The sequence below is a fragment of the Malania oleifera genome, chromosome 6 (genome assembly GCF_029873635.1).
Source record: "Malania oleifera isolate guangnan ecotype guangnan chromosome 6, ASM2987363v1, whole genome shotgun sequence".
Taxonomy (NCBI): domain Eukaryota; kingdom Viridiplantae; phylum Streptophyta; class Magnoliopsida; order Santalales; family Ximeniaceae; genus Malania; species Malania oleifera.
The window spans coordinates 7,837,325-7,859,133 of record NC_080422.1 but is presented as its reverse complement, the minus strand read 5'-3'; the positions used below and the strand labels follow the sequence as shown (position 1 = coordinate 7,859,133).

At 37.7% G+C, this 21,809-nt stretch overlaps 1 protein-coding gene across 1 annotated transcript; it reads left to right on the top strand.

Moving 5' to 3' along the window:
• The first annotated feature begins 14,149 nt into the window (after nucleotides 1-14,149).
• On the top strand, nucleotides 14,150-19,716 carry LOC131158439 (uncharacterized protein At5g41620-like). The gene is made up of 3 exons (XM_058113312.1): nucleotides 14,150-14,915; nucleotides 16,964-17,089; nucleotides 17,834-19,716. Exons 1-3 carry the CDS (start codon nucleotides 14,535-14,537, stop codon nucleotides 19,373-19,375), a joined length of 2,049 nt encoding a protein of 682 aa, XP_057969295.1. The 5' UTR covers nucleotides 14,150-14,534; the 3' UTR covers nucleotides 19,376-19,716.
• The last annotated feature ends 2,093 nt before the right edge of the window (nucleotides 19,717-21,809 follow it).

Genomic DNA, 21,809 nt, shown 5'->3' with positions numbered 1-21,809 from the left:
ACAGGAACACTGCTCCTGGACGAAACTGGGAGCTCCTCGACAAAATTTAGGTATATGAAAACCTCTCTCAGTAAACCCTCGTTGATGAGACATGCATACTCAGTGACGAGGCTTAGAAGATTGCTCGTCGACGAGAAAATCCAAATCACCAACGAGTGCCTGCTTGTTACCCTTTTAAAATTTCTTTTCCCTTTTTTTTCCTTTTTATTATCTTTCTTATTATTTTAAAGAGTTAAAATTTTACAGGTCGTTACACACACCTATCCTATATTCTACTATTATACATCAATTACTCTGTACAACATCAAAATAAAATCTACTTTATCTGACTGTTATTGTTTCTTTTCTATCTAATACTGATCCCCATTGAACAGATGTGGGTGTTTATGTCATATCCCCTCCTCTAGCTCCCATGAGGCCTCCTCCTCTACGTGATTTCTCAACAGAAGTTTTACCAATGGAATTTTCTTGGTGCACAACTCCTGTTCTTTTCTATCTAAAACCTGCACTGGTGTTTCTTCATTTGTCAAAGTATCTCTAAGCTCTATCTCTTCATATCTGATTATATGGGAGGGATCTGTGACATATTTCCTCAAAATGGAAACATGAAATATGTCATGTATCCTAGATAGTGCTGGTGGTAACGCTAGCCTATAGGTGACTAGACCCACTCTATCTAGTACCTCAAATGGGCCAATAAACCTAGAGCTCAACTTACCCTTCCTCCCAAACCTTATAGCTCCCTTCAGCGGTGTTACTCTAAAAAACACTTGATCTCCCACATTAAACTCTAACTTCTAGCGGCAAGTATCTGCATAGCTTTTCTGTCGACTCTGAGCTGCACTGATTCTGTCTTTAATAAGTCAGACTTTATCATACACTTGCTACACCAATTCTGGTCCCAAAACTCGCCTTTCGCCCATTTCATCCTAGTATAGTGGAGAACGACACCTTCTGCCCTATAATGTCTCGTATGGTGCCATCCTTATGCTGGCCTGGTAGTTGTTATTATATGCGAACTTAACCAGCGGCATATACTGGGTCCAACTACCCTTGAAATCCAGCACACATGCTCGCAGCATATCCTCAAGTATCTGGATCGTCCTCTCTGTCTGCCCATCAATCTGAGGATGAAATACTGTGCAGAATGACAACTGAGACCCCAAAGCCTCCTGTAAGCTCTTCCAAAATCATGATGTGAAATGTGAGTCACGGTCTAAACTATGGATACTGGCACTCCATGGGGTCAAACTATCTCCTAAATATATATCTCTTCTAGTCTGTTCATAGGGTAGCTAACTTTAATAGGTAGGAAGTGGGCAATCTTCGTCAGTCGGTGTACAACTACCTAAATGACGTTCTGTCCATGTAGCGCTGGTGGTAATCCCGTGATAAAATCCATAGATATATGGTCCCACTTCCACTCGGGAATGTGGAGTGGCTGCAACCGTCCTGTCGGCCTCTGGTACTCAACCTTTACCTACTGGCACGTCAAGCACTATGCCATGAATTTAGCTATCTCCCTCTTCATGCCGCTCCACCAAAATGATTCCTGGAGGCCTCGTTTTATCTTAGCTATCTCAGCATCTGCAGGGACACATAATCTGGCATGGAACCTTAGAGCTCCATCCTCAGAAATACTGAGCTCCTCTCCATGACTGTCTTGCACTTCATCTATCAGCTCTACCAATTCAACGTCATTCTTCTCGGTAGCTTTAATTCTCTCAAGCAAGGTAGGTTGTACCGCCAGGTTGGCAATAAATGCCTGGTGACCATCCTTTACTAGCTTTACACTGAGCCTCTCTATGTCCATTTGAATCGGATGTTGAATCTCCATTGCTGACTATGTTGTACCCACTGTCTTTCGGCTCAGCGCATCAGCCACTACGTTTGCTTTCCCTAGATGGTAACTGATGGTACAATCATAATCTTTAATGAGCTCTAGCCATCTTCTTTGCCTCATATTCAATTCTTTCTGGATAAAGAAATATTTCAAGGTTTTATGGTCAGTGAAGATTTCACATCTCCCACCATAAAGGTAGTGCCTCGAGATCTTTAGAGCATACACCACTGCAACTAACTCTAAATTATGCACCGGGAAATTCCTTTCATATTCTTTAAGCTGCCAAGATGCGTAGACAATAACTCTCCCATGCTACATCAACATGCATCCGAGTCCTTTTAGAGATGCATCACTGTATATAAAAAATCCATCCTCTCCTGATAGAATAGATAACACCGGTGTAGTGATCAACCGTTGCTTCAACTCCTGGAACCTCTGCTCATAATCGTTAGTCCATTCAAATCTCATATTTTCCTCGTGATTCGTGTTAGTGGATCTGATAATCTAGAGAAGCCATCCACAAAAAGCTAGAAGTACCCTGCCAGACTTAGGAAACTTTTGACCTCCTAAATATTCACTGGTCTCACCCAACTCACTTCTGCCTTTATTTTACTTGGATCAACCGATATTCCGTCCCTAGAGATCACATGCTTGAGGAAGGTGATTTGTCTCAACTAGAATTCACATTTATTGAATTTAGAGAATATTTTATTTTTCCTCAATACCGACAATACCAACCTCAAATGTTCTTCGTGCTCCTCAAAACTCTTTGAGTAGACCAATATATCATCAATAAATACCACAACAAATAGGTCTAAGTACTGATGGAACACCCGATTCATTAAGTCCATAAACACTACCAGTGCATTAGTCAATTTGAATGGCATCACCAAGAACTCGTAGTGCCCATATCTGATTTGGAAAGCTGTTTTCAAGACGTCCTCCACTTTAACTTTCATCTGGTGATATCCCGACCAAAGGTCAATTTTGGAATAGACTTGGGTCCCCTAGAGCTAATCAAATAAATCATCAATTTTGGGAAGAGGATATTTATTCTTAACTGTCACTTTGTTTATTTTTCTATAATCATTGCACATCATCATAGTCCCGTATTTCTTTTTCACGAATAGAACTGGTGTTCCCCAGGGCGACACGCTAGGCCTGACAAACTCTTTATCCAATAACTCCTGCAACTGATCTTTCAATTCTTTTAATTCAACTGGAGCCATTCTATAGTTCGCTTTAGATATCGGTGCCGACCCTGATAGAATATCCATCATAAATTCAATCTCTTAATTCAGTGGTAAGCCAGGTAATTCCTCTGAAAAAACATCTAGAAATTCTCTAACTACCGGATTATTAACTTGTTTCAATTCTTCCATTGGAAACTCTTTTATGTAAGTAACATACCCTTGGCACCACCTTGAAGCAATCTCCTCGCCTGAATGGCTAACATTATCTGTGGTGAGGTGCATGCACATGAACCAACGAATTTGAATTCCTACTCACCTGGAGGTCTAAAAATCACTTCTTTTCGATGGCAATCAATGTGGCATAATTAGCTGCCAGCCAGTCCATACCTAATATCACATCGAACCCCTGCATATCTAATATTACCAGGTCAGCTAGTAACACTTTTTCCTGAATACTTACTGTATAATTTTTAAGTACTCTCCTACACCTCACTACTGACCCAGTCGGTTTGACAACTAACAATTCAATATCTAACAACTACACCTCCACCCCAGATATTTTAACATATCCCGACGATACAAAGGAATGGGTGGCACCTGAGTTAAACAAAACAACAACTTTATATGGTAAAACAATAAGTGTACCTATAACAACGTCTTTGGTGCCCTCGGCGTCTCCCGACGTCAGTGCATAAACCCTCGCCGGAGCTCTGTTCCTCTGCTGGCCTCCATGGGGCGCCTGATAACCACCCTGAAATGGTTTGTAAGCTAATGCGTGGGTCGGTGGTCCCCAACATAATCTCGTCATATGGCCGAATCTCCCACACCGATAATAGAATTTCTCTCCCACCCTATATTCTCCCGAATGCCTCTATCCACATCTAGGGTAGATAGGATAAGTCTGCCCACCCAGAGCACCACTAAGTCCCGTCATCTACCTCTGACCTCCACTATACTGATCTCCTCTCCATGAGCCCCAACTGGAACCCACCTGAAAACCCGAAGGCATGGGCCTCTTCCTCTGGCTCGGTACTCCCACATCTTTTGGTTCACTCTCTTTTTCTATGTGGCTCTACTAACTGGCTCAGAGAAATCTTGCATCTCCAGAATTGCAACTTGTTTATATATTTCTCGCCTTAAACCCCTTTTAAACATCCTCGCCTTCTTAATTTCATTTGGAAAGACATAGGGGGCAAAGTGTGACAGCTTAATAAACTTCATTGCATACTTCTGAATTGTAAGATTTCCCTGCGACAAATTCAGAAACTCCACTACCTTAGCCTCTCTAACAGTGACAGGAAAATATCTGTCAAAGAATACCTCTTTGAACTGACTCCAAGTCATAGCCACTGGTATGGGCCTTTGCTCCTCTAATAATCTTGTAGTCGTCCACCATCTCTCGGCCTTGCCTATCAACTTGTATGTGGCATAGAGGACCCTCTGTTCATTTGTGCAGTGAAGCACTGTCAGTATTTTCTAAATCTCTTGCATCCAGTTCTCGACAGTTACGGGGTCAACTTCTCCTAAAAATATTGGAGAATTCATCTTCGTGAACTTTTCTATTGTACACCCCTGAACTACATATGGGCCTCCCTAACTTCAAGAGCTTCGCGCAATCTCAGCCTTAACCTGCTAAGTCATGTTGCACAAAACAACATCTAAATCCCCATTGCCCATGCTAGAAGGCCCTACACCATCATCGCTGCTAGCGTGAGAACTACTACCTCCAAGATCCATCCTTCAATAATGCCAATTTATTCTGAGAATCCAACCCCACAATGTTATTCTTACATTAATCTAACTAAGATACCCTCATACCTCCTATTACTACTTTAAGGTCGAGTCCTACCATATGGAAATAGAAACCGATGATAGTTTACTATGTTTTCCCTAAAATCGTCATCCTAGGAAAAACACAGAAACCACCCCAAAGTTCCTGCTTCCAGATTGCAAAACTAAACCCTAAATTCTCTTCTTAATTTCTGAAAATTAACTCACTAAAATTCTATTCTATCCTAATTTCTATTCTCTTCAAAATTCCATTAATATATTCTGGTATTGTTGTTGACCCTATGGGTCATTCCCAGTTTTGATAATGACAAATACTCTGGTATTTAATGGTTTCCAATTTTGTGTGCAGGTTCTTATTGGCAAGTTCATATTGATGGCATGTGACACACAGTGGCTTGAAGCAAAAGAAGACCCAGAAAATTCATTGTTGTAATTTTATAAGTATAATATTGGGTCTGTAATAGTAATATAGGAACGGTCTGTAATAATTAATGCATGTAGGAACTAAAGCTCAAAGACCATAGATTGGCCTTAGGGATCACCCTTTAGTCAACCGATGCCATATTTTTTTGGCAGGGTAAAAAAACCTTAGAAAAGACCCTAGGTCCCAATACTTAGTGCACATTGTCCCCAACATCACTCATTATATCAGGGGAATTAAATAAGGAAAAATTGGACTCAATTGAAAATATTTGTGACAGGTCGGGTGAACAAACCCCAGGTGTTCACCTCGGGCGCTTAAACTACTCGGAAGTCAGCAGGTTGACCTGGTTTCGGGTGACCAAACTAAAAATGAGCGTATCGTGTCCGGGCGACCAAACTAGTGTCAGAGCACTTTTCACCAACTCGGGCGACCGAACCTTCACGTTCAGAAAGGACTCAGGTGACCGAACTTGTTAGTTTGGTTAACCAAACTCAGCTTCGGGCACCCGAAATGCGGACAGAATGCTTCTAACTTTTGTTCAGCCAATCGAACCTAACTTCGGGCACCCAAACCTTCAAAAACTGATTTTCTGACTTAGTCTATTCGGGCACTCGAACCTCAGACCGGGCACCCAAATCTCGCGGGTTAAATTATTTTTTACCAGAGTTAAAATTAAGTAAACTAGGTTAATTTTTTCAATTGGTTTAAAAAAAAAAATCTAATAATACCCTATATATCCCCAGTGATCATAATTTAGTCATTCTCTATATATAGGGGCTCATTTGCAAAAAGTAGTGGTGATTTGAAAATAGGATTAAGTCAAAACTCTCTAAAATTTCAAAATCTTATTTTGCCCAAATAGTCTCATTTCTTCATTCTCTTGATACGTCTTAGCATTGTGAGAGCTTATTCGGTGTGCTAGTGCTTATTAGAGGTTGCTTATACTCCCATTGTTTTTCTTTTCTTGATTGTTATTATTTTTGGGGAGTCAAGCAAGAGTTTTCCCATAGATTTTTATTTGATAAATCTAGTGTTGGGAAAAACTCATTAGCTTAAGGATCTTTGCATTGTCATTGCAAAGATTCCTATAGCAATAATCTTTTGTGTGCAAAATATTTTTTTTACAAGCTATATACTTAAAACTACTCATGTGCTTATTTCATTGAAGGAAAATATTTTTAGTCAGTTTGAATATTTGATCAGCATCTTTGAAACCCTAATCAAGTATTGAGATTTGTTATATCTAGTTTCCAAAAAATAGCTTGTTAGAACACTCTTGTGCTTGATTGTTTATAGACATAACTTTGAGTGTTGATTGCACACGTAGAGCACCAAACTTATAGTTCATACATCATTGAGATGCATTGATTATATTGTGTGTAGTGGTACTTATCAGCTTATGTAAGAAGCATTTGTTTGTACAAAAATTTTCATATCTGTTCTATTCCAAGTGCAGGCCTAAAGAGGGAGATTAGCCCTGTTGAATAGTCCCGAATTGGCTTAGACCCAGTTAGGAAAGTTAGGTGCACCATCCTGGTAAAGTTTAGGTTGAGGTCAGCCCTACTAATTGACCCGGTTGTAATCGGTGTTGCTCCACCCGTTAAGTGAGCATTAGTGGAATCCTCGGGCTTGCGAACTAAAGGCGGGGACATAGGCAGTATTGGCCGAACCTCGATAACATATCGTGTGTCTGTTTATATTTTCGCACTTTATATTTACCACACATATATGTTATATTGTGAATGTTGCACATGATTTAATTTCTGCATATCATTATTTGCGCAATTGGTGTATGATTAGAAAGATCCTAGGTTGTGTTATACAACTTTCTCGTTTAACTTAGGAGATAAATTTTAAAATTCCAATTCACCCCCCCCCCCCTTGGGAATACACCAAAGCTAACAATTGGTATCAGAGCCTTATAGCATTGACTTAAACGTTTTTGCTAAAGATTGGAATGACTTAAATTGGTGTATCCCCATTTGTAGAGGGATGATCACCTTCCAGTCCTCCATTATTTTGTGGTGTTGATTACACCACTTGGAAAATTAGAATGAGCATATTCATAAAATCAATGGACTAGATGGCCTGGTAGGTGATTTTCAAAGGAATTTGTATGCCTGCAAACGAAAATGATACTACTGTGATGCATGCGAATTCTTATGCCATGGACATGTTATATCTTGCATTAGATTCTAATATTCTACTTGAGTTTATGACATGTTCTAGTGCAAAGGACATTTGGGAGGAGCTAGATAGGAAATATGGAGAGGCAAAAGAAAATGAGACCATCATTCTGAAGGATTTAAGCTCAAATGGTCCAGAGGAGGTAAATCATGCATTAATAACGCCAATCAATGAAGAGGTATAAGATCCACCTCTTATTTCAGTTTGTGATGCAATTGATGATTCTTGTGTTGATTGTTGCAAAATACCATATGTTGAATCATCTGTCGAACTTATTGATAATACTGCTGTTGTTGCATGCAACAATTCTGACAACATATATTATGACATATCATGTAGTGAATCATGTGCATATGATATTGAAAGCATGACATCTTATGAGAAGTCACATAAGGAATTCATTAGTGCTCATAAGTTCATTGTTAGGATGCATAAAAAGAAATTATTTTTGAAAAATGAAAATAGAAGATTGGCTAAACAATTAGAGAAATTAAAAGATTATCATGTCACCTTAGAAAAGAAAAAGATTGAAAAGATTTTGAAAATAATCTGCCAGGAGGGAGAAATGGGAAATGATAAATCCTCGAGAATTAAAAAGAAAAATCTTTGTGAAAAGGATTTAGGGTCATCATATAAATCCCATTATCATGCCTGATCATGGAAACATAAGATTATTAAGCATAGCCTTTTACGAAAATTCAAAACTTGCTTACAACATAAAAGAAAAGGGCATATTGGGTTTAGTTGTTTAGCTAAAGGTGCCAAAGGCATGGAAAAAGAAATGAAATGGATAATCAATAAAGCAAACTCTGTAGGACCTAAGGAAAAATAGATTTAAATTAATACTACTTAATCATTTAATGCTTCCTTAGATCCTAGGTTTAGGTTTAGGGGGTTGTGATGATTGTTGGTTTGGGAAGTGGTTGTTGCTTAAAATGAAACTATCTTTACCCACTTCCAAATGGACATGACATCTATGTCTGGTATTTAATTCAAAATGCTTAACCTATGCTAACATGAATATCACAAGTTTAAGCATACCTTTGTCCATTGCACAAAATTGAGCTTTAGGGAATTCGTCTTGCCTTTTATCATTTTACCCTAAACTCATCAATCAAATAGCAGTCATTACTCTAGGTATAAGCATCAATGATAATAAATTCCACATCTATCGAGTGCTAATAAAAGGTCATCCTCCTTGTAATCAAAATTAGAGGCATCCACCATGGGAGTGTCCCTTTTGAGTTTAGATTGTAAATCCTTTAATTTTGGTTCACTTCTTCCATAGGAAATCTTTACCATATCATGATCACATCAGGTAAAGATCCATCCTCTCATTAATTCGTATCCTTGCTCCAAAACTATGATCATAGTCGAAGGATACATTCCAATCTCCAAAGAGCATTGGTAAAAAAATAATCATATTCTCATATATGCTCTTTGCCAAAATAGTTAGGACATTTTCTTTAGAATGGTTATCTTGTATAATGTCTAGCTACTACCAAAATACTCTTCTGAACATATTAATAATTTAATATTTAAGAGTATTTATCCCTGCTAGCTTCATAAGCTCTCAAAACGTTAAGTCAAATCTCTTAGAGCTTCAAATAATGTTGAATGGCTAAAGTAGTTACACTAGGTTTCAAATCTAGAAAATGAAATGAAATCCCAAGTAGATCTATGCACATGCAGTTTAAATTGAAAGCCATTCAATCTCGTGCCTCTCACATATTGAAATTCATAAGAAAAGAGGCAGGCATAGACTTATTACCTTAACAAATATTTATTGTGACTTTTTGGTCCAATAAGCTTAAAGCATTCATGCCAAATCTAAAATCATTGAAAATATTATAACTCTTGGCTAAAAAAAATTAGAAAATGAAAAAAGCATTAAATGAGTTGAGTGCATAACTCAGGGGGAGCTTTTCACTTTCATGGACATAACAAATTAAATGCTCTCATTATCTTATAATATCTATGCCCACATGCCTTTATAAATGATCCATATGCATCACTTTCGTCTACTGAATTATTGAGGCTTTTATGAAATCCTTGAACATTATATCCTGCGTTTGAAGTTTTATGATTTGATATGGAATGTTCTTAGGTCATGAACATTATTGCATGCCTTAATATATATCTTCTGATGCATCTATGGTCTATAGGGACAACTATACTAATCAAGTGACAAATGTAATTGGCAAATACTCAGTATAGTTGATTTTAAAGATTTGGATTGATGACTTATACTACTAGGCATATGAAATAATTCTCTATCTAGTATAAGCTATTTATTGCATCTAAGTTATAACTCAAATTGATAGGGGGAACATCTTAAATTAAAATACTCTTCTTATTATGCTCTCAAATACTTTTAGCTTAGATTTGTTATTGAATCAAGTGTGGCATGTGTTTGAATGAAATGTTTTATTGAAAATCTTAAGCTGAGATATGTTAATTTGCCATAGTCATTTGACTATGGATAGAAAGGAAAAGGGAAAAGAGGCCAAGAGAAAGAAGATAGGAGAGAAAGGAAGAGAGGGAGAGTTAAGAGAGAGGAGAAGAGAGGGGCCAGAGAAAGATGAAAAGAGGGAGAGAAGGGGAGGCCAGCCAGAGAGAGGAGACACGCTGGAATTAAAAGAGAACCAGCCCTCCTACTTGAAGCCCTACATAGTGCCAGCCCTACAAACACACACACATGGACACTTTTGCATGGCCAGGTCACATCAAGACCTGACTCACTTTTTTTTTTCTATTAGTTAACACACACACACACACACACACACACACACACGCACTTTGCATAATTGAAGCCCAGTCCGTTTTTTTCTTTTATGGTCCAGTGCATACACAGGCCTCAAGGCCGAGCTCACATGCACGCACTCCACATTCATGGCCTGGTCTTGCATGGTGTCTCACTTGTCCACACGGCTCGGTCTACATCTTCACATAATATATATATATATATTTTCTTGATTCCTTTTTAAATGTCCAAGAAGGCCCTTGAAATGTCCAGGAAAACCCCGACTGTTCACGATCTCGAATTGGACTCCGGCTCATGTACCCGGCTCTCCCCAAACATGGCTCAGCTTTCGAAAATCATCTTTGACTTGTAATCTCATTTAACGCTCACGTACATGCACATACATTTTTAATTTCGACTTTAATGTCTAGAAATTGTCCTGCAATAATAAAATACCAAAAATTCATAAATTATTCAATAAAACCCAAATATTATAAATAGAGTGCAATGTTAAAATATTGAGCATAATTAGACATTTAATTAAAAATATAATCGTTAATGCATGATTTAAAATACCTAATTACGCAATTTTGACGCATAATCATATATACCTACAACTTCCTTGAATGTGTTGACTTTTTGGTTCGTCTCTTGTTTTGGTTATAATAAACCACAGTATCTCATATGTGTGCTTTAAGTATTTGAACATGTTTACTTTTCTAAGCACGAATGACAGATGAGAAATGAATGCCGAGAAGCATTTAAATGAGCACATCTTTCGGCGAAATTCATGGAATTGGTGAGGAGCAGAGCATGAAGCATTCACTTATTTTAAGTTGTATTTTTATATATTTTAATTCGAGTTTGTAATAATAATCTATCGGTCTGTAATAATTAATGCATGACATGCATAGTAGGGACTATAAGCTTAAAACCATAGATGGACCTTAGGGATCAGGTCGACCGACGTTGGATTTTTAGGGATTAGCTCAAAGACCATATACTGGTTTAGGTCCCAATATATTGTATGAAAAAGCCTCCATATATCTTAGAAGTAATAATCATGTGAATAAGGGCGACTTCAAATGAAATTAGGACTTGAATACACAAAGTTAGTGTGTTCGGTCAGCCGAACCCTAAAATACAGAACAACTTCAATCGACCGAACTTGCCATAGTCAATAGTTTGACTACTCAGTCGATCGAACCAGAACACACATAGACCTTCAGTCGATCGAACCTCCTTAGGGTCAACAGTTGACCAAGTTTGAAATGAACTTCAATGTTCTGATTGATTGAACTGGCACGTAGGAAATCCCAATGCTTTAGTCAACCGAACCTCTAGTTGTAATATAACCTTGTCGACCAAACCTCTAATTTGGTCAACCCAACTTGGCCCGGTCGACCGAACCTCAAAGGTTCCAAAATTGTCTTAAGTTTGGTTGGCCAACTCCTCAGTTCAAAAATGCTCTAGTCGACAGAACTGAGCAATCCGGTCGACTGAACCTTAAAAATGGTCGACCGAACTTCTCGGGTTGCTCAAATTTTTCGAGGTTAAACTAGGTTATTTTTAATTAAACTCAATTAATCTTTTTCCAAAATACCCTACGCATCCCCAACAGCTATAATGTTTCCTAACTCTATAAATATTTCCTCATTTGCAAAATTGACACAGGATTAGGGTTTTAGATTAGCCAAAATTCTCTTAAAAATTTTATTGGGTAAAATCTTTCCTACTTCCATATTTTTCATACATATTGGCAAAATCTCTTTTACATACTCATCTAACTACTATTTTGAGAAAGACTAGTGTTTCATATTCATCTTACTAGCTTAAACTCTCTTTCATTTATATGTGATTGTGAGCTTAAGGTTTTTCCGATAATATTTCACTCATAAATATTGTATTAGGAAAACTCTTACTTGGTTTAAGATCTTGCATCCTCATTGCATGATTCATAAGCTTGCTTTGTGCTTTGACAAAAATACTTTTAGCAAGCTTAAACCCTATTATCTATTATGTTTTACATTTGAAAAATATTATTGTGATGTTTGTTTAGGGTTATAGAGACCTTTTGATTGTTCACATTACAAGCACATTACCTTGAAGTCAAAAGTCTTGCTCTCATATACACACATTGGCTTACATACTATTGAGAGTTAACACATTGGCTAAGAAAATCTCACTTGAACTTAATATCCTATCATATGTGAGTGCATAAATTGATTGAGCATAGAGGTACATATCTGATTAGTATAAGAAGCATATTTGTTTGTATAGAAATTTAATTATCTATTGTATTCCAGGCATGGTCCTGAAGAGGGAGACTTGTGATGTGAAAAGTTCCTGATTAACTTTGACCTGGTTAGGAAAGTTAGGTGCACCATCCTGGTAAGGTGTTGTATTAGGTGTCACTCCACCTGTGTAGTGAGCCCTTAGTGGAATCCTCTTGCTTGTGAGCTTGAGGCGAGGACGTAGGCAGTATTGGCAGAACCCCGATAATATTTCTTGTGTCTACTTTTAATTTCTACAATTTAAATTTCAACACTTGAATGTTTGCGTTTAATTCTTGATGAAGTTTATGATTGTATAGAAAGATCCTAGACTTATGTAATGCTACTGTTGGAATTTGAATTAACTTAGGAAGAAAATTTTAAATACCCAATTCATCCTCCCTCTTGGGAATACACCAATTCCAACAGAATGATAATCCATGAAGGTCATAAAGTATCTGGAGCCATCAAGTATTCTCGTCTTTATAGGGCCACACACATCTGAATGTACCAAATCCAGTATCTCTTACTTTCTCAAATGAAGGGAATTCTTGAAGGAAACTCAGCTTTGCTTCCCTCACAAACAATGAGTACACCTTTTTAGAAGTGTACTTTTCAGTCCACATAGTAGACTTTCTTCCCCAATAAAGTTAATTCTTTCTCATTGATGTGAGTCAGTCTCTTGTGCCACAACTCTGTTGTACCATTATCCTCCATCGCATTAACAATGTCGTTGGAGATCTTTGCTTGTAGAACATACAATGCAGAGTGCTTCATGCCTCGAGCCACAACCATAGCACTCTTGGTGAGCTTCCACTGGCCATCACTAAAAGTGCTGCAGTACCTTTCGTCATCAAGTTTACCTACAGAAATTAAATTCAAACGAATGTCAGAAATATGCTTCACATCTCAACTTTTTTACGATATTGCTTACCCAGAGTTACGAATCGTCGACTCTGATACCACTTGTTAGGATCGGAGGAGCCCATAAGTGGGTTTGATACATATGGGTGAACACCAACTTAATCCAAAAGTTTAAGTCTATTAAGTTTTGGATCCAACCATTAGGGGTGAGTATAATTCAGGGAAACTCGAATTAACCGACTGAAATTGATCAGTTCGGTTTGGTTCAGTTAAGAACACAAGATCGGTCTGTTCGGTTATAGTTTTACAAGTTTGGTTAATCGGTTAATCGATTCGGTTAAGAGGAATGTTAATTCGGTTAACCGAAATAACAAATTTAATAAATAATTAAAATTTAAATATAAATTAGTATATGTTAATTTGTTAATATGTTAACTAATTTGTTAATATGTTAATTATTATATGTTAATTTATTAATATGTTAATTAGTATTTGGTAAAAAAATCTACAATTATATTATGCTTTTATTAATTAATTTCAAATTAATTCGGTTAAATTTAGTTAACCGAATTACTCGAAAAGGAAGTTCGGCCGAGTTCAGTTCGATGAGACCCCTCTATTCGGTCGACTCGATTAACAATTCTCATTAATCAAAAATTTTAATTAATTCAATTAATTAACCAAATTTTATCCGAATCAACATTTGCTCACCCTATCAACCATGTCATAACTCATAAGCACTCATTATCCATTCAAATGTGGACGAGTGGAATTTTAACCTGAGGTAAGGAGCTTTGAATTTAATTCTGCAAGTGCTCACAGAAATGTCTTAAGTGGGGATGCTACGGTTGGGACAAGCGCAGCTTAACAAATTAGGAAGGCGGGTGACTGACGCAGCCCAGGTCCGCAGTGACGACTGTGTTAATGGCTCCTGTACTTTTGGCCATGGACGCTGCTGATACGAAGCAGCAGCAAAACAGGAAGAAGAAGAAGAAGAGCACAAAAAGAAGTCAAAAAAAAAAAAAATCACTCCTCGAAAACAACCAGAAGAATTAACAGTACAGTTTCGGTGATTTTCCCTTACAAGACAGAGGCAGTCAAATGGGACGCGGATGAGAGAGAAAACAACCAGAAAAAGCTTTAGACTTGAGAGAGAAAGAGAGAGAGAGAGAGAGAGAGCGTGTGTGTAAAGGGTTTGAGAGAAGAGAGAGAAAGGATGAAAAGGGTGGGGAAAAGGGAAGAAGGGGTAGAAGAAAAGGAGGAGTGTTTGGGGGAAAAGTTGAAAAGAGGAGTACTGGTGGGGAAGAGAGGGGGACTCTGCACACCAGTTTTCGTCGTTAAAGACCCGCTTTTCGTCACTGTTCCTCCTCCCCCTCCTGTCTCTGCTAGAAAGCTTGCCGCCAGCCTGTGGGAGATTCACCGCTACCCCCCTCTCTCTAAGATGCACCGGGGTGACACTGTTCCTCCTCCTCCTCCTCCGCTTTCTAGGCTTCGCCGCCGCCACCACCACCACCACCAGCAGCATCACTACAGGGACAGGGCTTTTGAGATCCCCACTACCACTTTGGACGATCCGTCTCCCAGTTCTCCTGACCAGGTCTCTCTCTCTCTCTCTCTCTCTCTCTCTCTCTCTCTCTCTCTCTCTCTCTCTCTCTCTTAATTATGCTCTTTTCTGGGTTTCTGTGTTTGTCCAATTTTGCTTTATTTGATGTTTCTTGATCGTTCGTTGATGGTTTTTGTAATTCATGAAATGGATTTTGTGAATGGGTATCTTATTTCAGGTAAAATTACCTGTTTGATTGTGAAAACCCTTTAATATTTTAGTTTAATCTTGATTATGGGTTTGTCCATTGAACCAGCCGGCGTGATCCCTTTTAGGGTTTTATGCATTAACCAAAACCCTTTTCTCTTTTTATTGATTTATCAGTGACTTTTTTTGGTGAAATTCTATTGGGAATATGGGATCGCTTGATTTCTGCCCCTCTTGCTTTATTTGTTGTTTACATACTTGCATCCATCGCCTACCTGTCAATGGCTTTTGTACTCAAAAGTTATCCATAGCTTACTTGTTAATGGCTTTTGTACTATAAGTAATCTATAGCTTACTTGTTAATGGCTGTTGTACAGTTGTACTATGAGTGCTTTCTTTGCTACGATTATATATTTTTTGAGGAAGAGAAAGAGGGTGGGGATGGGAGTGGGTGGTTGGGTATTACCTGTTTGTTGAGGTTGGGGTAGAATAATTTGACAGGTCTGTGAACAAGAGCGGTTCGTTAGAAGAACCCTCTAGTGCTTCAGTTGGAAAAGGTTACAGAAATTAAATAAGGAATATATTATTGAGTAGAGATAGACTTGCCTTTTCCCTCGATCATTCTTCTTTTACAAGACAAAACTTTCATAGAAGTTGTGGACAGTTTTTCCTTTGGGCTGTTATTTAGAGCAGGGGAAGTGGGTCGCTAGGTCTTGAACCACCATTAATTGGTCCTTGGCATGGTAGTTGGCCAGGAATCTTTTCCTCAACCCACATGGTCAGATCGAAACCCCCTCATCAAGTTTTATATTCTTATTGATATTTTTGTTTTCTCCAAATGGCATTAAGTTTAATGTACTTTCATTTAGTTGGTTCCTGAGAGTTGAGAGAATGCAGGAAAACAAAAGAAATGAAGTTTAGAATTTTCTTTTTTTTCATTTTCTAGGACTCCAGAGAACAAAATGCCTGTAATTGGCAGAGTGGAGAGCCTCACACAAATATATGTAAGGTTTTTGTTTTTCAGAAACCAGAACCATATTAATTACAATCTTTGCAACTAAATTGAGGGCTATAAGTTTCATAGTCATTCGTGGGGATTATACTTTTTGGTTATATTTGGTCCACAAAATGGAATAGAAATTGAAGAGAGATATAATGATTTACAAAACTCTTGCACAAGTTTTATTACTCCATCTAACATGGAATAAGATAGGGTAATGGTAAAATTTTGGAATAGCGTCCTTTACATGATATGGATTAATAAAATTTTTTGAGTGGTCATTGGCTTTATAATGAGGTCATATTTTAATTTATAAGCTATTTCATGACCATTCCATTCGTAGTTTACTCCATTCTGGGAGCATAATTTAACTTTTTTTCTTGAATGATTTATTTATTTATTTTTTATATATTTGTAATGTCTTTTTAATGCACATCTGCTCTTTGCTCCTGCAGCATATCTCTCTAATAGATTTTCAAATTTGAATAATTCAGACTTTAGAGTGCTACATGATGTTGGGTGGTAAATAAATAAATGTTTTCCCATATTAATGTGGCTGAGTGGGAGAGGGACGAATTCAAGAGAATAAAAATTGTAGTGAGCGATGTTCAGTCAGATTCTTTTTCTATTTACTTTTTCTGAGAGTTTGCCCAATTTTTTTCTTCTGCTAAGTCAGAAAATAGACAGATAGACAGGGAAAGGGTGAATGTGGTTAGAATCACAAAGTCTGCTCAAATTGACGATTGAGAAAATTAGCAGAACCTTTTGCAGATTCTGTGGCTGCAAGCCTGTGACAAAAATAATTCCTGACATCCTTAAAGAAATGGAACTTTGAAGTAATCATTTGGAAGTGTTTCTCTACTGTTACTAAGCTTTCTCTGTTTTCTTATACCAGCCAACAAGTGCAAGTTCTTTGAGAAGGCATGTAGCTGCATCATTGATGCAACATCACCAATCAATTGAAAGGAACATTCGGGCTCTGCAGCCTGTTTCTCCTGCAAGCTATGGTAGTTCCTTGGAGGTAAACACTACCATATATATACATATATATTATTTATTTATTTATTTATTTCCATTTTTGAAACATGTTTTTTAATTTTACGGAAAAAAATTAAAAAGAAAATAAAAGGTTAATGGACCCACTGTATCATCCTACAGAAATGAGTTCAATTGATTGAATGTCATCGGAGGTAAAAAAATTCATAGCCATGGAAGCAATTAGTACATAGCCTCACCTGTGAGCAGAATTTTGTTGGTTGGTAAATGTAAGTGAATTGTTATAGACTTAGGTTATGTTTGGTTTGTAGAATGTTTGTTGCTACAAATAGATTAGTTATAATAGGTCAGCTAGAATTTTTTATACAAAAAATTACGTTGTTACCATAAGGAAAATAACAAAGTGAAACTTTTTCAGGAATAGATAAAGAATAACTATTCTCTAATTTCACCATGGGAATATCTATTATTTTCTTGTTACATGTTGGATAAAATAATAAGGATTACAAAAGGAATGACTATTACCTCTATTTCTAAGTTTCTCTCCGTGTTCAATCTTATTCCAAGGAATAGCTATTCTGCAAACCAAATATAACCTCATTTTTTGGAATTGCTCTATGAATTTAAAGTTGATTTGAAGGACATCATCTATTTCAATATACATTGGCTCTCATTTTTTTGGGTTGAAAGTGTTCCAAAGGCATAGCCACTATTTAGCTTACTCTTGTAGGTGGCACCTAACATAGCCGCATATGCACTCCTTTTGCAGTTGGCACCTTACAACCCTGCCGTCACCCCCGGCAGTTCTCTTGATTTCAAGGGAAGGGCACTTGAGTCAGGTTATAGCCTGAAAACATCAGCAGAACTGCTAAAAGTGCTAAACCGAATTTGGAGCCTTGAAGAGCAGCATGTATCTAATATATCACTGGTCAAAGCACTAAAAACGGAGCTGGACCATGCTCGTTCCAGGATCAAAGAGTTGCTTAGAGACCGGCAAGCAGATCAGCAGGAAATAGATGAGTTGATGAAGCAAATTGCAGAAGATAAACTAGTTCAGAAGAGTAAGGAAATGGACCGAATTAATGCTGCAGTTCAATCTGTGCGGGATGAACTGGCAGATGAGAGAAAATTAAGAAAACGCTCAGAAAGCCTGCACCGTAAATTAGCTCGGGATCTTTCTGACCTAAAATCTTCTTTTTCTAATGCTCTAAAAGAGCTGGAAAGAGAGAGAAAGTCACGGAAGCTGTTGGAAGACCTTTGTGATGAGTTTGCTAGGGGAATAAAATATTATGAACAAGTAGTGCATGCTTTAAATAAAAAATCTGATAAGGATTGGGCTGGCAAGGCTGATTATGATCGTTTAATTCTTCATATTTCTGAATCATGGCTTGATGAACGGATGCAGACGAGGCTTGCAGAAGCTCAGCATGGTTTTGCGGAAAAGGACTCAATAGTGGACAAATTGCGGTTTGAAATAGAGACATTTCTTCAAGCTAAGCAAGTGGGAAAATTTAAGGGCACTGATGATTTGTTGCCAATGAATTCAAAGGACCGGTCTTTTCGAAGGAATTCTCTGGAATCCATCCCTTTGAATGAGGCTGTAAGTGCTCCTCAAGATGTGGGTGAAGAAGAAGATTCTGCTGGCAGTGATTTGCGTTGTTTTGAGCTAAACAAACCATGCAATGGGGACTTTGAACCATTTGGAGATCAAGCTGTAGAAGGTTATATGGATGAAGCCTTCAAATCTAATCAAACAAAGAGGAAGCTTGTTTCTCATGAAAGGTTAAAAGATCGATATCCTTCTGCCTTGCAAGTGAAGTTTGAAGAGCAGATGGCTCGAGCCATGTTGTGCGGTGAGAATAAAATGCCAGTTGTGGATCCAGAACAGGGGAATAAAGGAGAAGGAAACCCTGCTGAAACAAGCATTTCTCAAAAGTCTGAAAATTGTGAAGCTGCCAAAGAGGACAGTTACCAAAGAAAGAATAATCATGATGAAACCCATGAGTTAAACTCAAATTATGTGATTAGTAATCTAATAAGAGGTCAATTTTCATTGCCTGAACGTGGTAATCTGCATCCTGAGAATGATGGTGGGAAAACTTCATGTGGTAAACCTGCTTGGAGGAATCATGCTGGTCATGCTAGCCCAGTTCGACAATGGATGTCAAGTCTTACACCCCCAGATCTTGGCATTTCTGAGTCTTCAAAATTGGTCCCGGGCATAAGGGAGAATACTTTGAAGGCAAAGCTACTTGAAGCTAGATTAAAGGGACAGCGCGCGCGTTCAAAACCTTCAAAAGATTCTACTTAGCTTTACAGCTATTATGAGCTTAGGAACTTCCAAAAGCTCTTATTAGGCTTGTGGAATTTGTTGCTCTGCCCAGCCCGTTGCTCAGATAATATATTTCATACAAAATATTGGCTGGGTGTTCTCTGTACTGAGTGTTACTGTGTTTTAAATCTCTCTCCATGTTCATCTTACATTTGTAATTTTACTGTATAATGTATATACATGCTGTGTAATTGAATCGGCTTTTTGTATTCAGTAGAGTTTTGAACATCAACAAAGATCCTTCTGTTCACTTAAGTTGTAGCTTTATTCATTATGTACCTTCTTTGAGGCACTTTTAATGGAAAATAAATTCTGCCAAACGACTCTTACCAGGTTTGGGGAACAAAAATGGTGTGATCCCTCATGTTTGTTTGGGATGGTAATTCAACCGTATGGCATGTGATATTCTAAGCATAATGATTGAGGCCTCATTTATCTAGTTGTTGACACTGATTTGTCACTATTTGTTTCTTTTTATTTTTGGTAAATGTAAAATATTTTATTAGCTCCTTTTGAGAGCTTTGAACTTCTCTCTTGTTCTTGTTTGATTTTGAAGGGAGTAGGTTGCAGAACTGCAGACATTTGTCATAAGCAACTCTCTAAGCATCTCAGAACAAATCTAAAACTGAATGTTCTAAGTGGGTGGGCAGAACTCGGCTAATCTGGTCCTATGGGTAGCCAAATGTCACTGGGCAAGGACAATTCATACTCAGGAACAAGTTCAGACATGATGTGGATGCTTTTGGGAATGTCTTGATCTGCATTTCATTTCCATGTTTGGATGAGTCCTGTTGCATTTGGTTTGCTTTCATCCAAAATTGCTGAAACATAACTGCGAAGCTTTTAGATACATATTTCTCATTTTGGGAACCAGTACAGTGTTGCCAAACATGATGATTCACACCCAATTTTGACGAACATTGATCCATTGAGAGAATTGACACATTTAGGACATAATTAATCTACTTATCAATCTAATTTCATAGTAATTGCTCAATCAGATTGCCTTTGGTGGGTATGTAGGTACTGCACCACTGTACTAGACAAACCAAATTGTTCCCATTCAAAACCCATAAAAATAAATAGAGGCGGAATTGAGATCATGAGAAAAATCACTGCATCAAGAAATTTAAAACCAGAGTTGGCCTTTGTAGGGCTGCAGTGCTCCAACGTAAAATGCAGCCTCTTGCCTATATTGCATTGTTTTTAACCCGCTGAACTAGAAAATGGAAATGCATATTTGCTAGCATGGAAGAAATCAAGAACTCAAGATTCAAAATTCTACATGTTCTTATGCTCTAATCAGATTGTAACCATGTCCCACAGAACTTTTTTTTGCTGAATGACTCCTCTGAATATGCACGCCAACAGAAATCAGAACCCTTCTGGATCAAGACAAACTTCAGGGTGTGGAGGGAGAGAGAGAGGGAGGTAGGTTTCTCAAGTTCTTGCAGTTTGTCGGTCAATGCTCGTGGCATTGACCTTGAGTGGATCTTGAGAGTGAAAGTTTCTTCCAGTTCTATAATTTCTTCTTTAGATGGTATTAGTGAGTTAACTTCGCCTATGATGCACTTAATGTCATAATTTCCCACACACAGCCGATCCCCAAGTCTGGGTAAAGGAGGAGGGTTGCGTTAGGTAGCTAACAGCTAGTGTAAAATTTGTCAGATCACTATAATATGAATCGTTACTGAATATTTGCTAGGGCTTCCTCTATGAGCGACGTGTTGCATTTGAACCACCCGGGTGTAGCGAAAAGTGGGCGAGGATGGGCTAGGTCGTTGCCCCAAAGCAACGCGCTGTGTCGGCACCTAGGTACAGTGTCAAATATGTGAAGGTTCCTACATCATTTTGGACATGGGCAAGTAAAGACGTTAGTTCAAGAAACTAGGATTAGATTAGCAACTTGGAATATAGGAACACTTACGGGTAAAAACATGAAAATTGTGAATACAATGATCAAAAGAAGAAATAATATAATTTGTCTTAAAGAAACTAAGTGGGTGGGGGAGAAAGTTAGAGAAATTGATAAATCAGGATTTAAAATATGGCACACTGGAAAAGAAAAACATAAAAATGAAGTACGCATTATTATAGACAAAAACTTAAAAGATAGCGTTGTGGATGTAACGAGAGTAGGAGATAGAATTATAAAAATCAAGATAGTATTAGGACAAGAGATAATAAATATCATTATTGTTTATGCTCCTCAAGTCGGCTTAGTAAAAAATCTTAAAGAGACAATTTTTTAAAGATATGGATAGTATTATACAAGGCATACTAGGGACTGAGAAAATATTTATAGGAGGGGATTTGAAAGGACACATTGGAAGAGAAGAAAAATATGAGAAGATATATAGAGGATATGGATATGGAGACAAAAATGAGTTGGGGAGATGATCTTAGACTTCGC

Excerpts from the sequence above, each read along its gene's own strand:
- LOC131158439 (XM_058113312.1), top strand. The coding sequence starts at position 14,535 with ATGAAAAGGGTGGGGAAAAGGGAAGAAGGGGTAGAAGAAAAGGAGGAG. Across the intron at positions 14,916-16,963 it reads CTCCCAGTTCTCCTGACCAG|CCAACAAGTGCAAGTTCTTT; the intron begins GTCTCTCTCTCT and ends TTCTTATACCAG. Across the intron at positions 17,090-17,833 it reads GCTATGGTAGTTCCTTGGAG|TTGGCACCTTACAACCCTGC; the intron begins GTAAACACTACC and ends CTCCTTTTGCAG.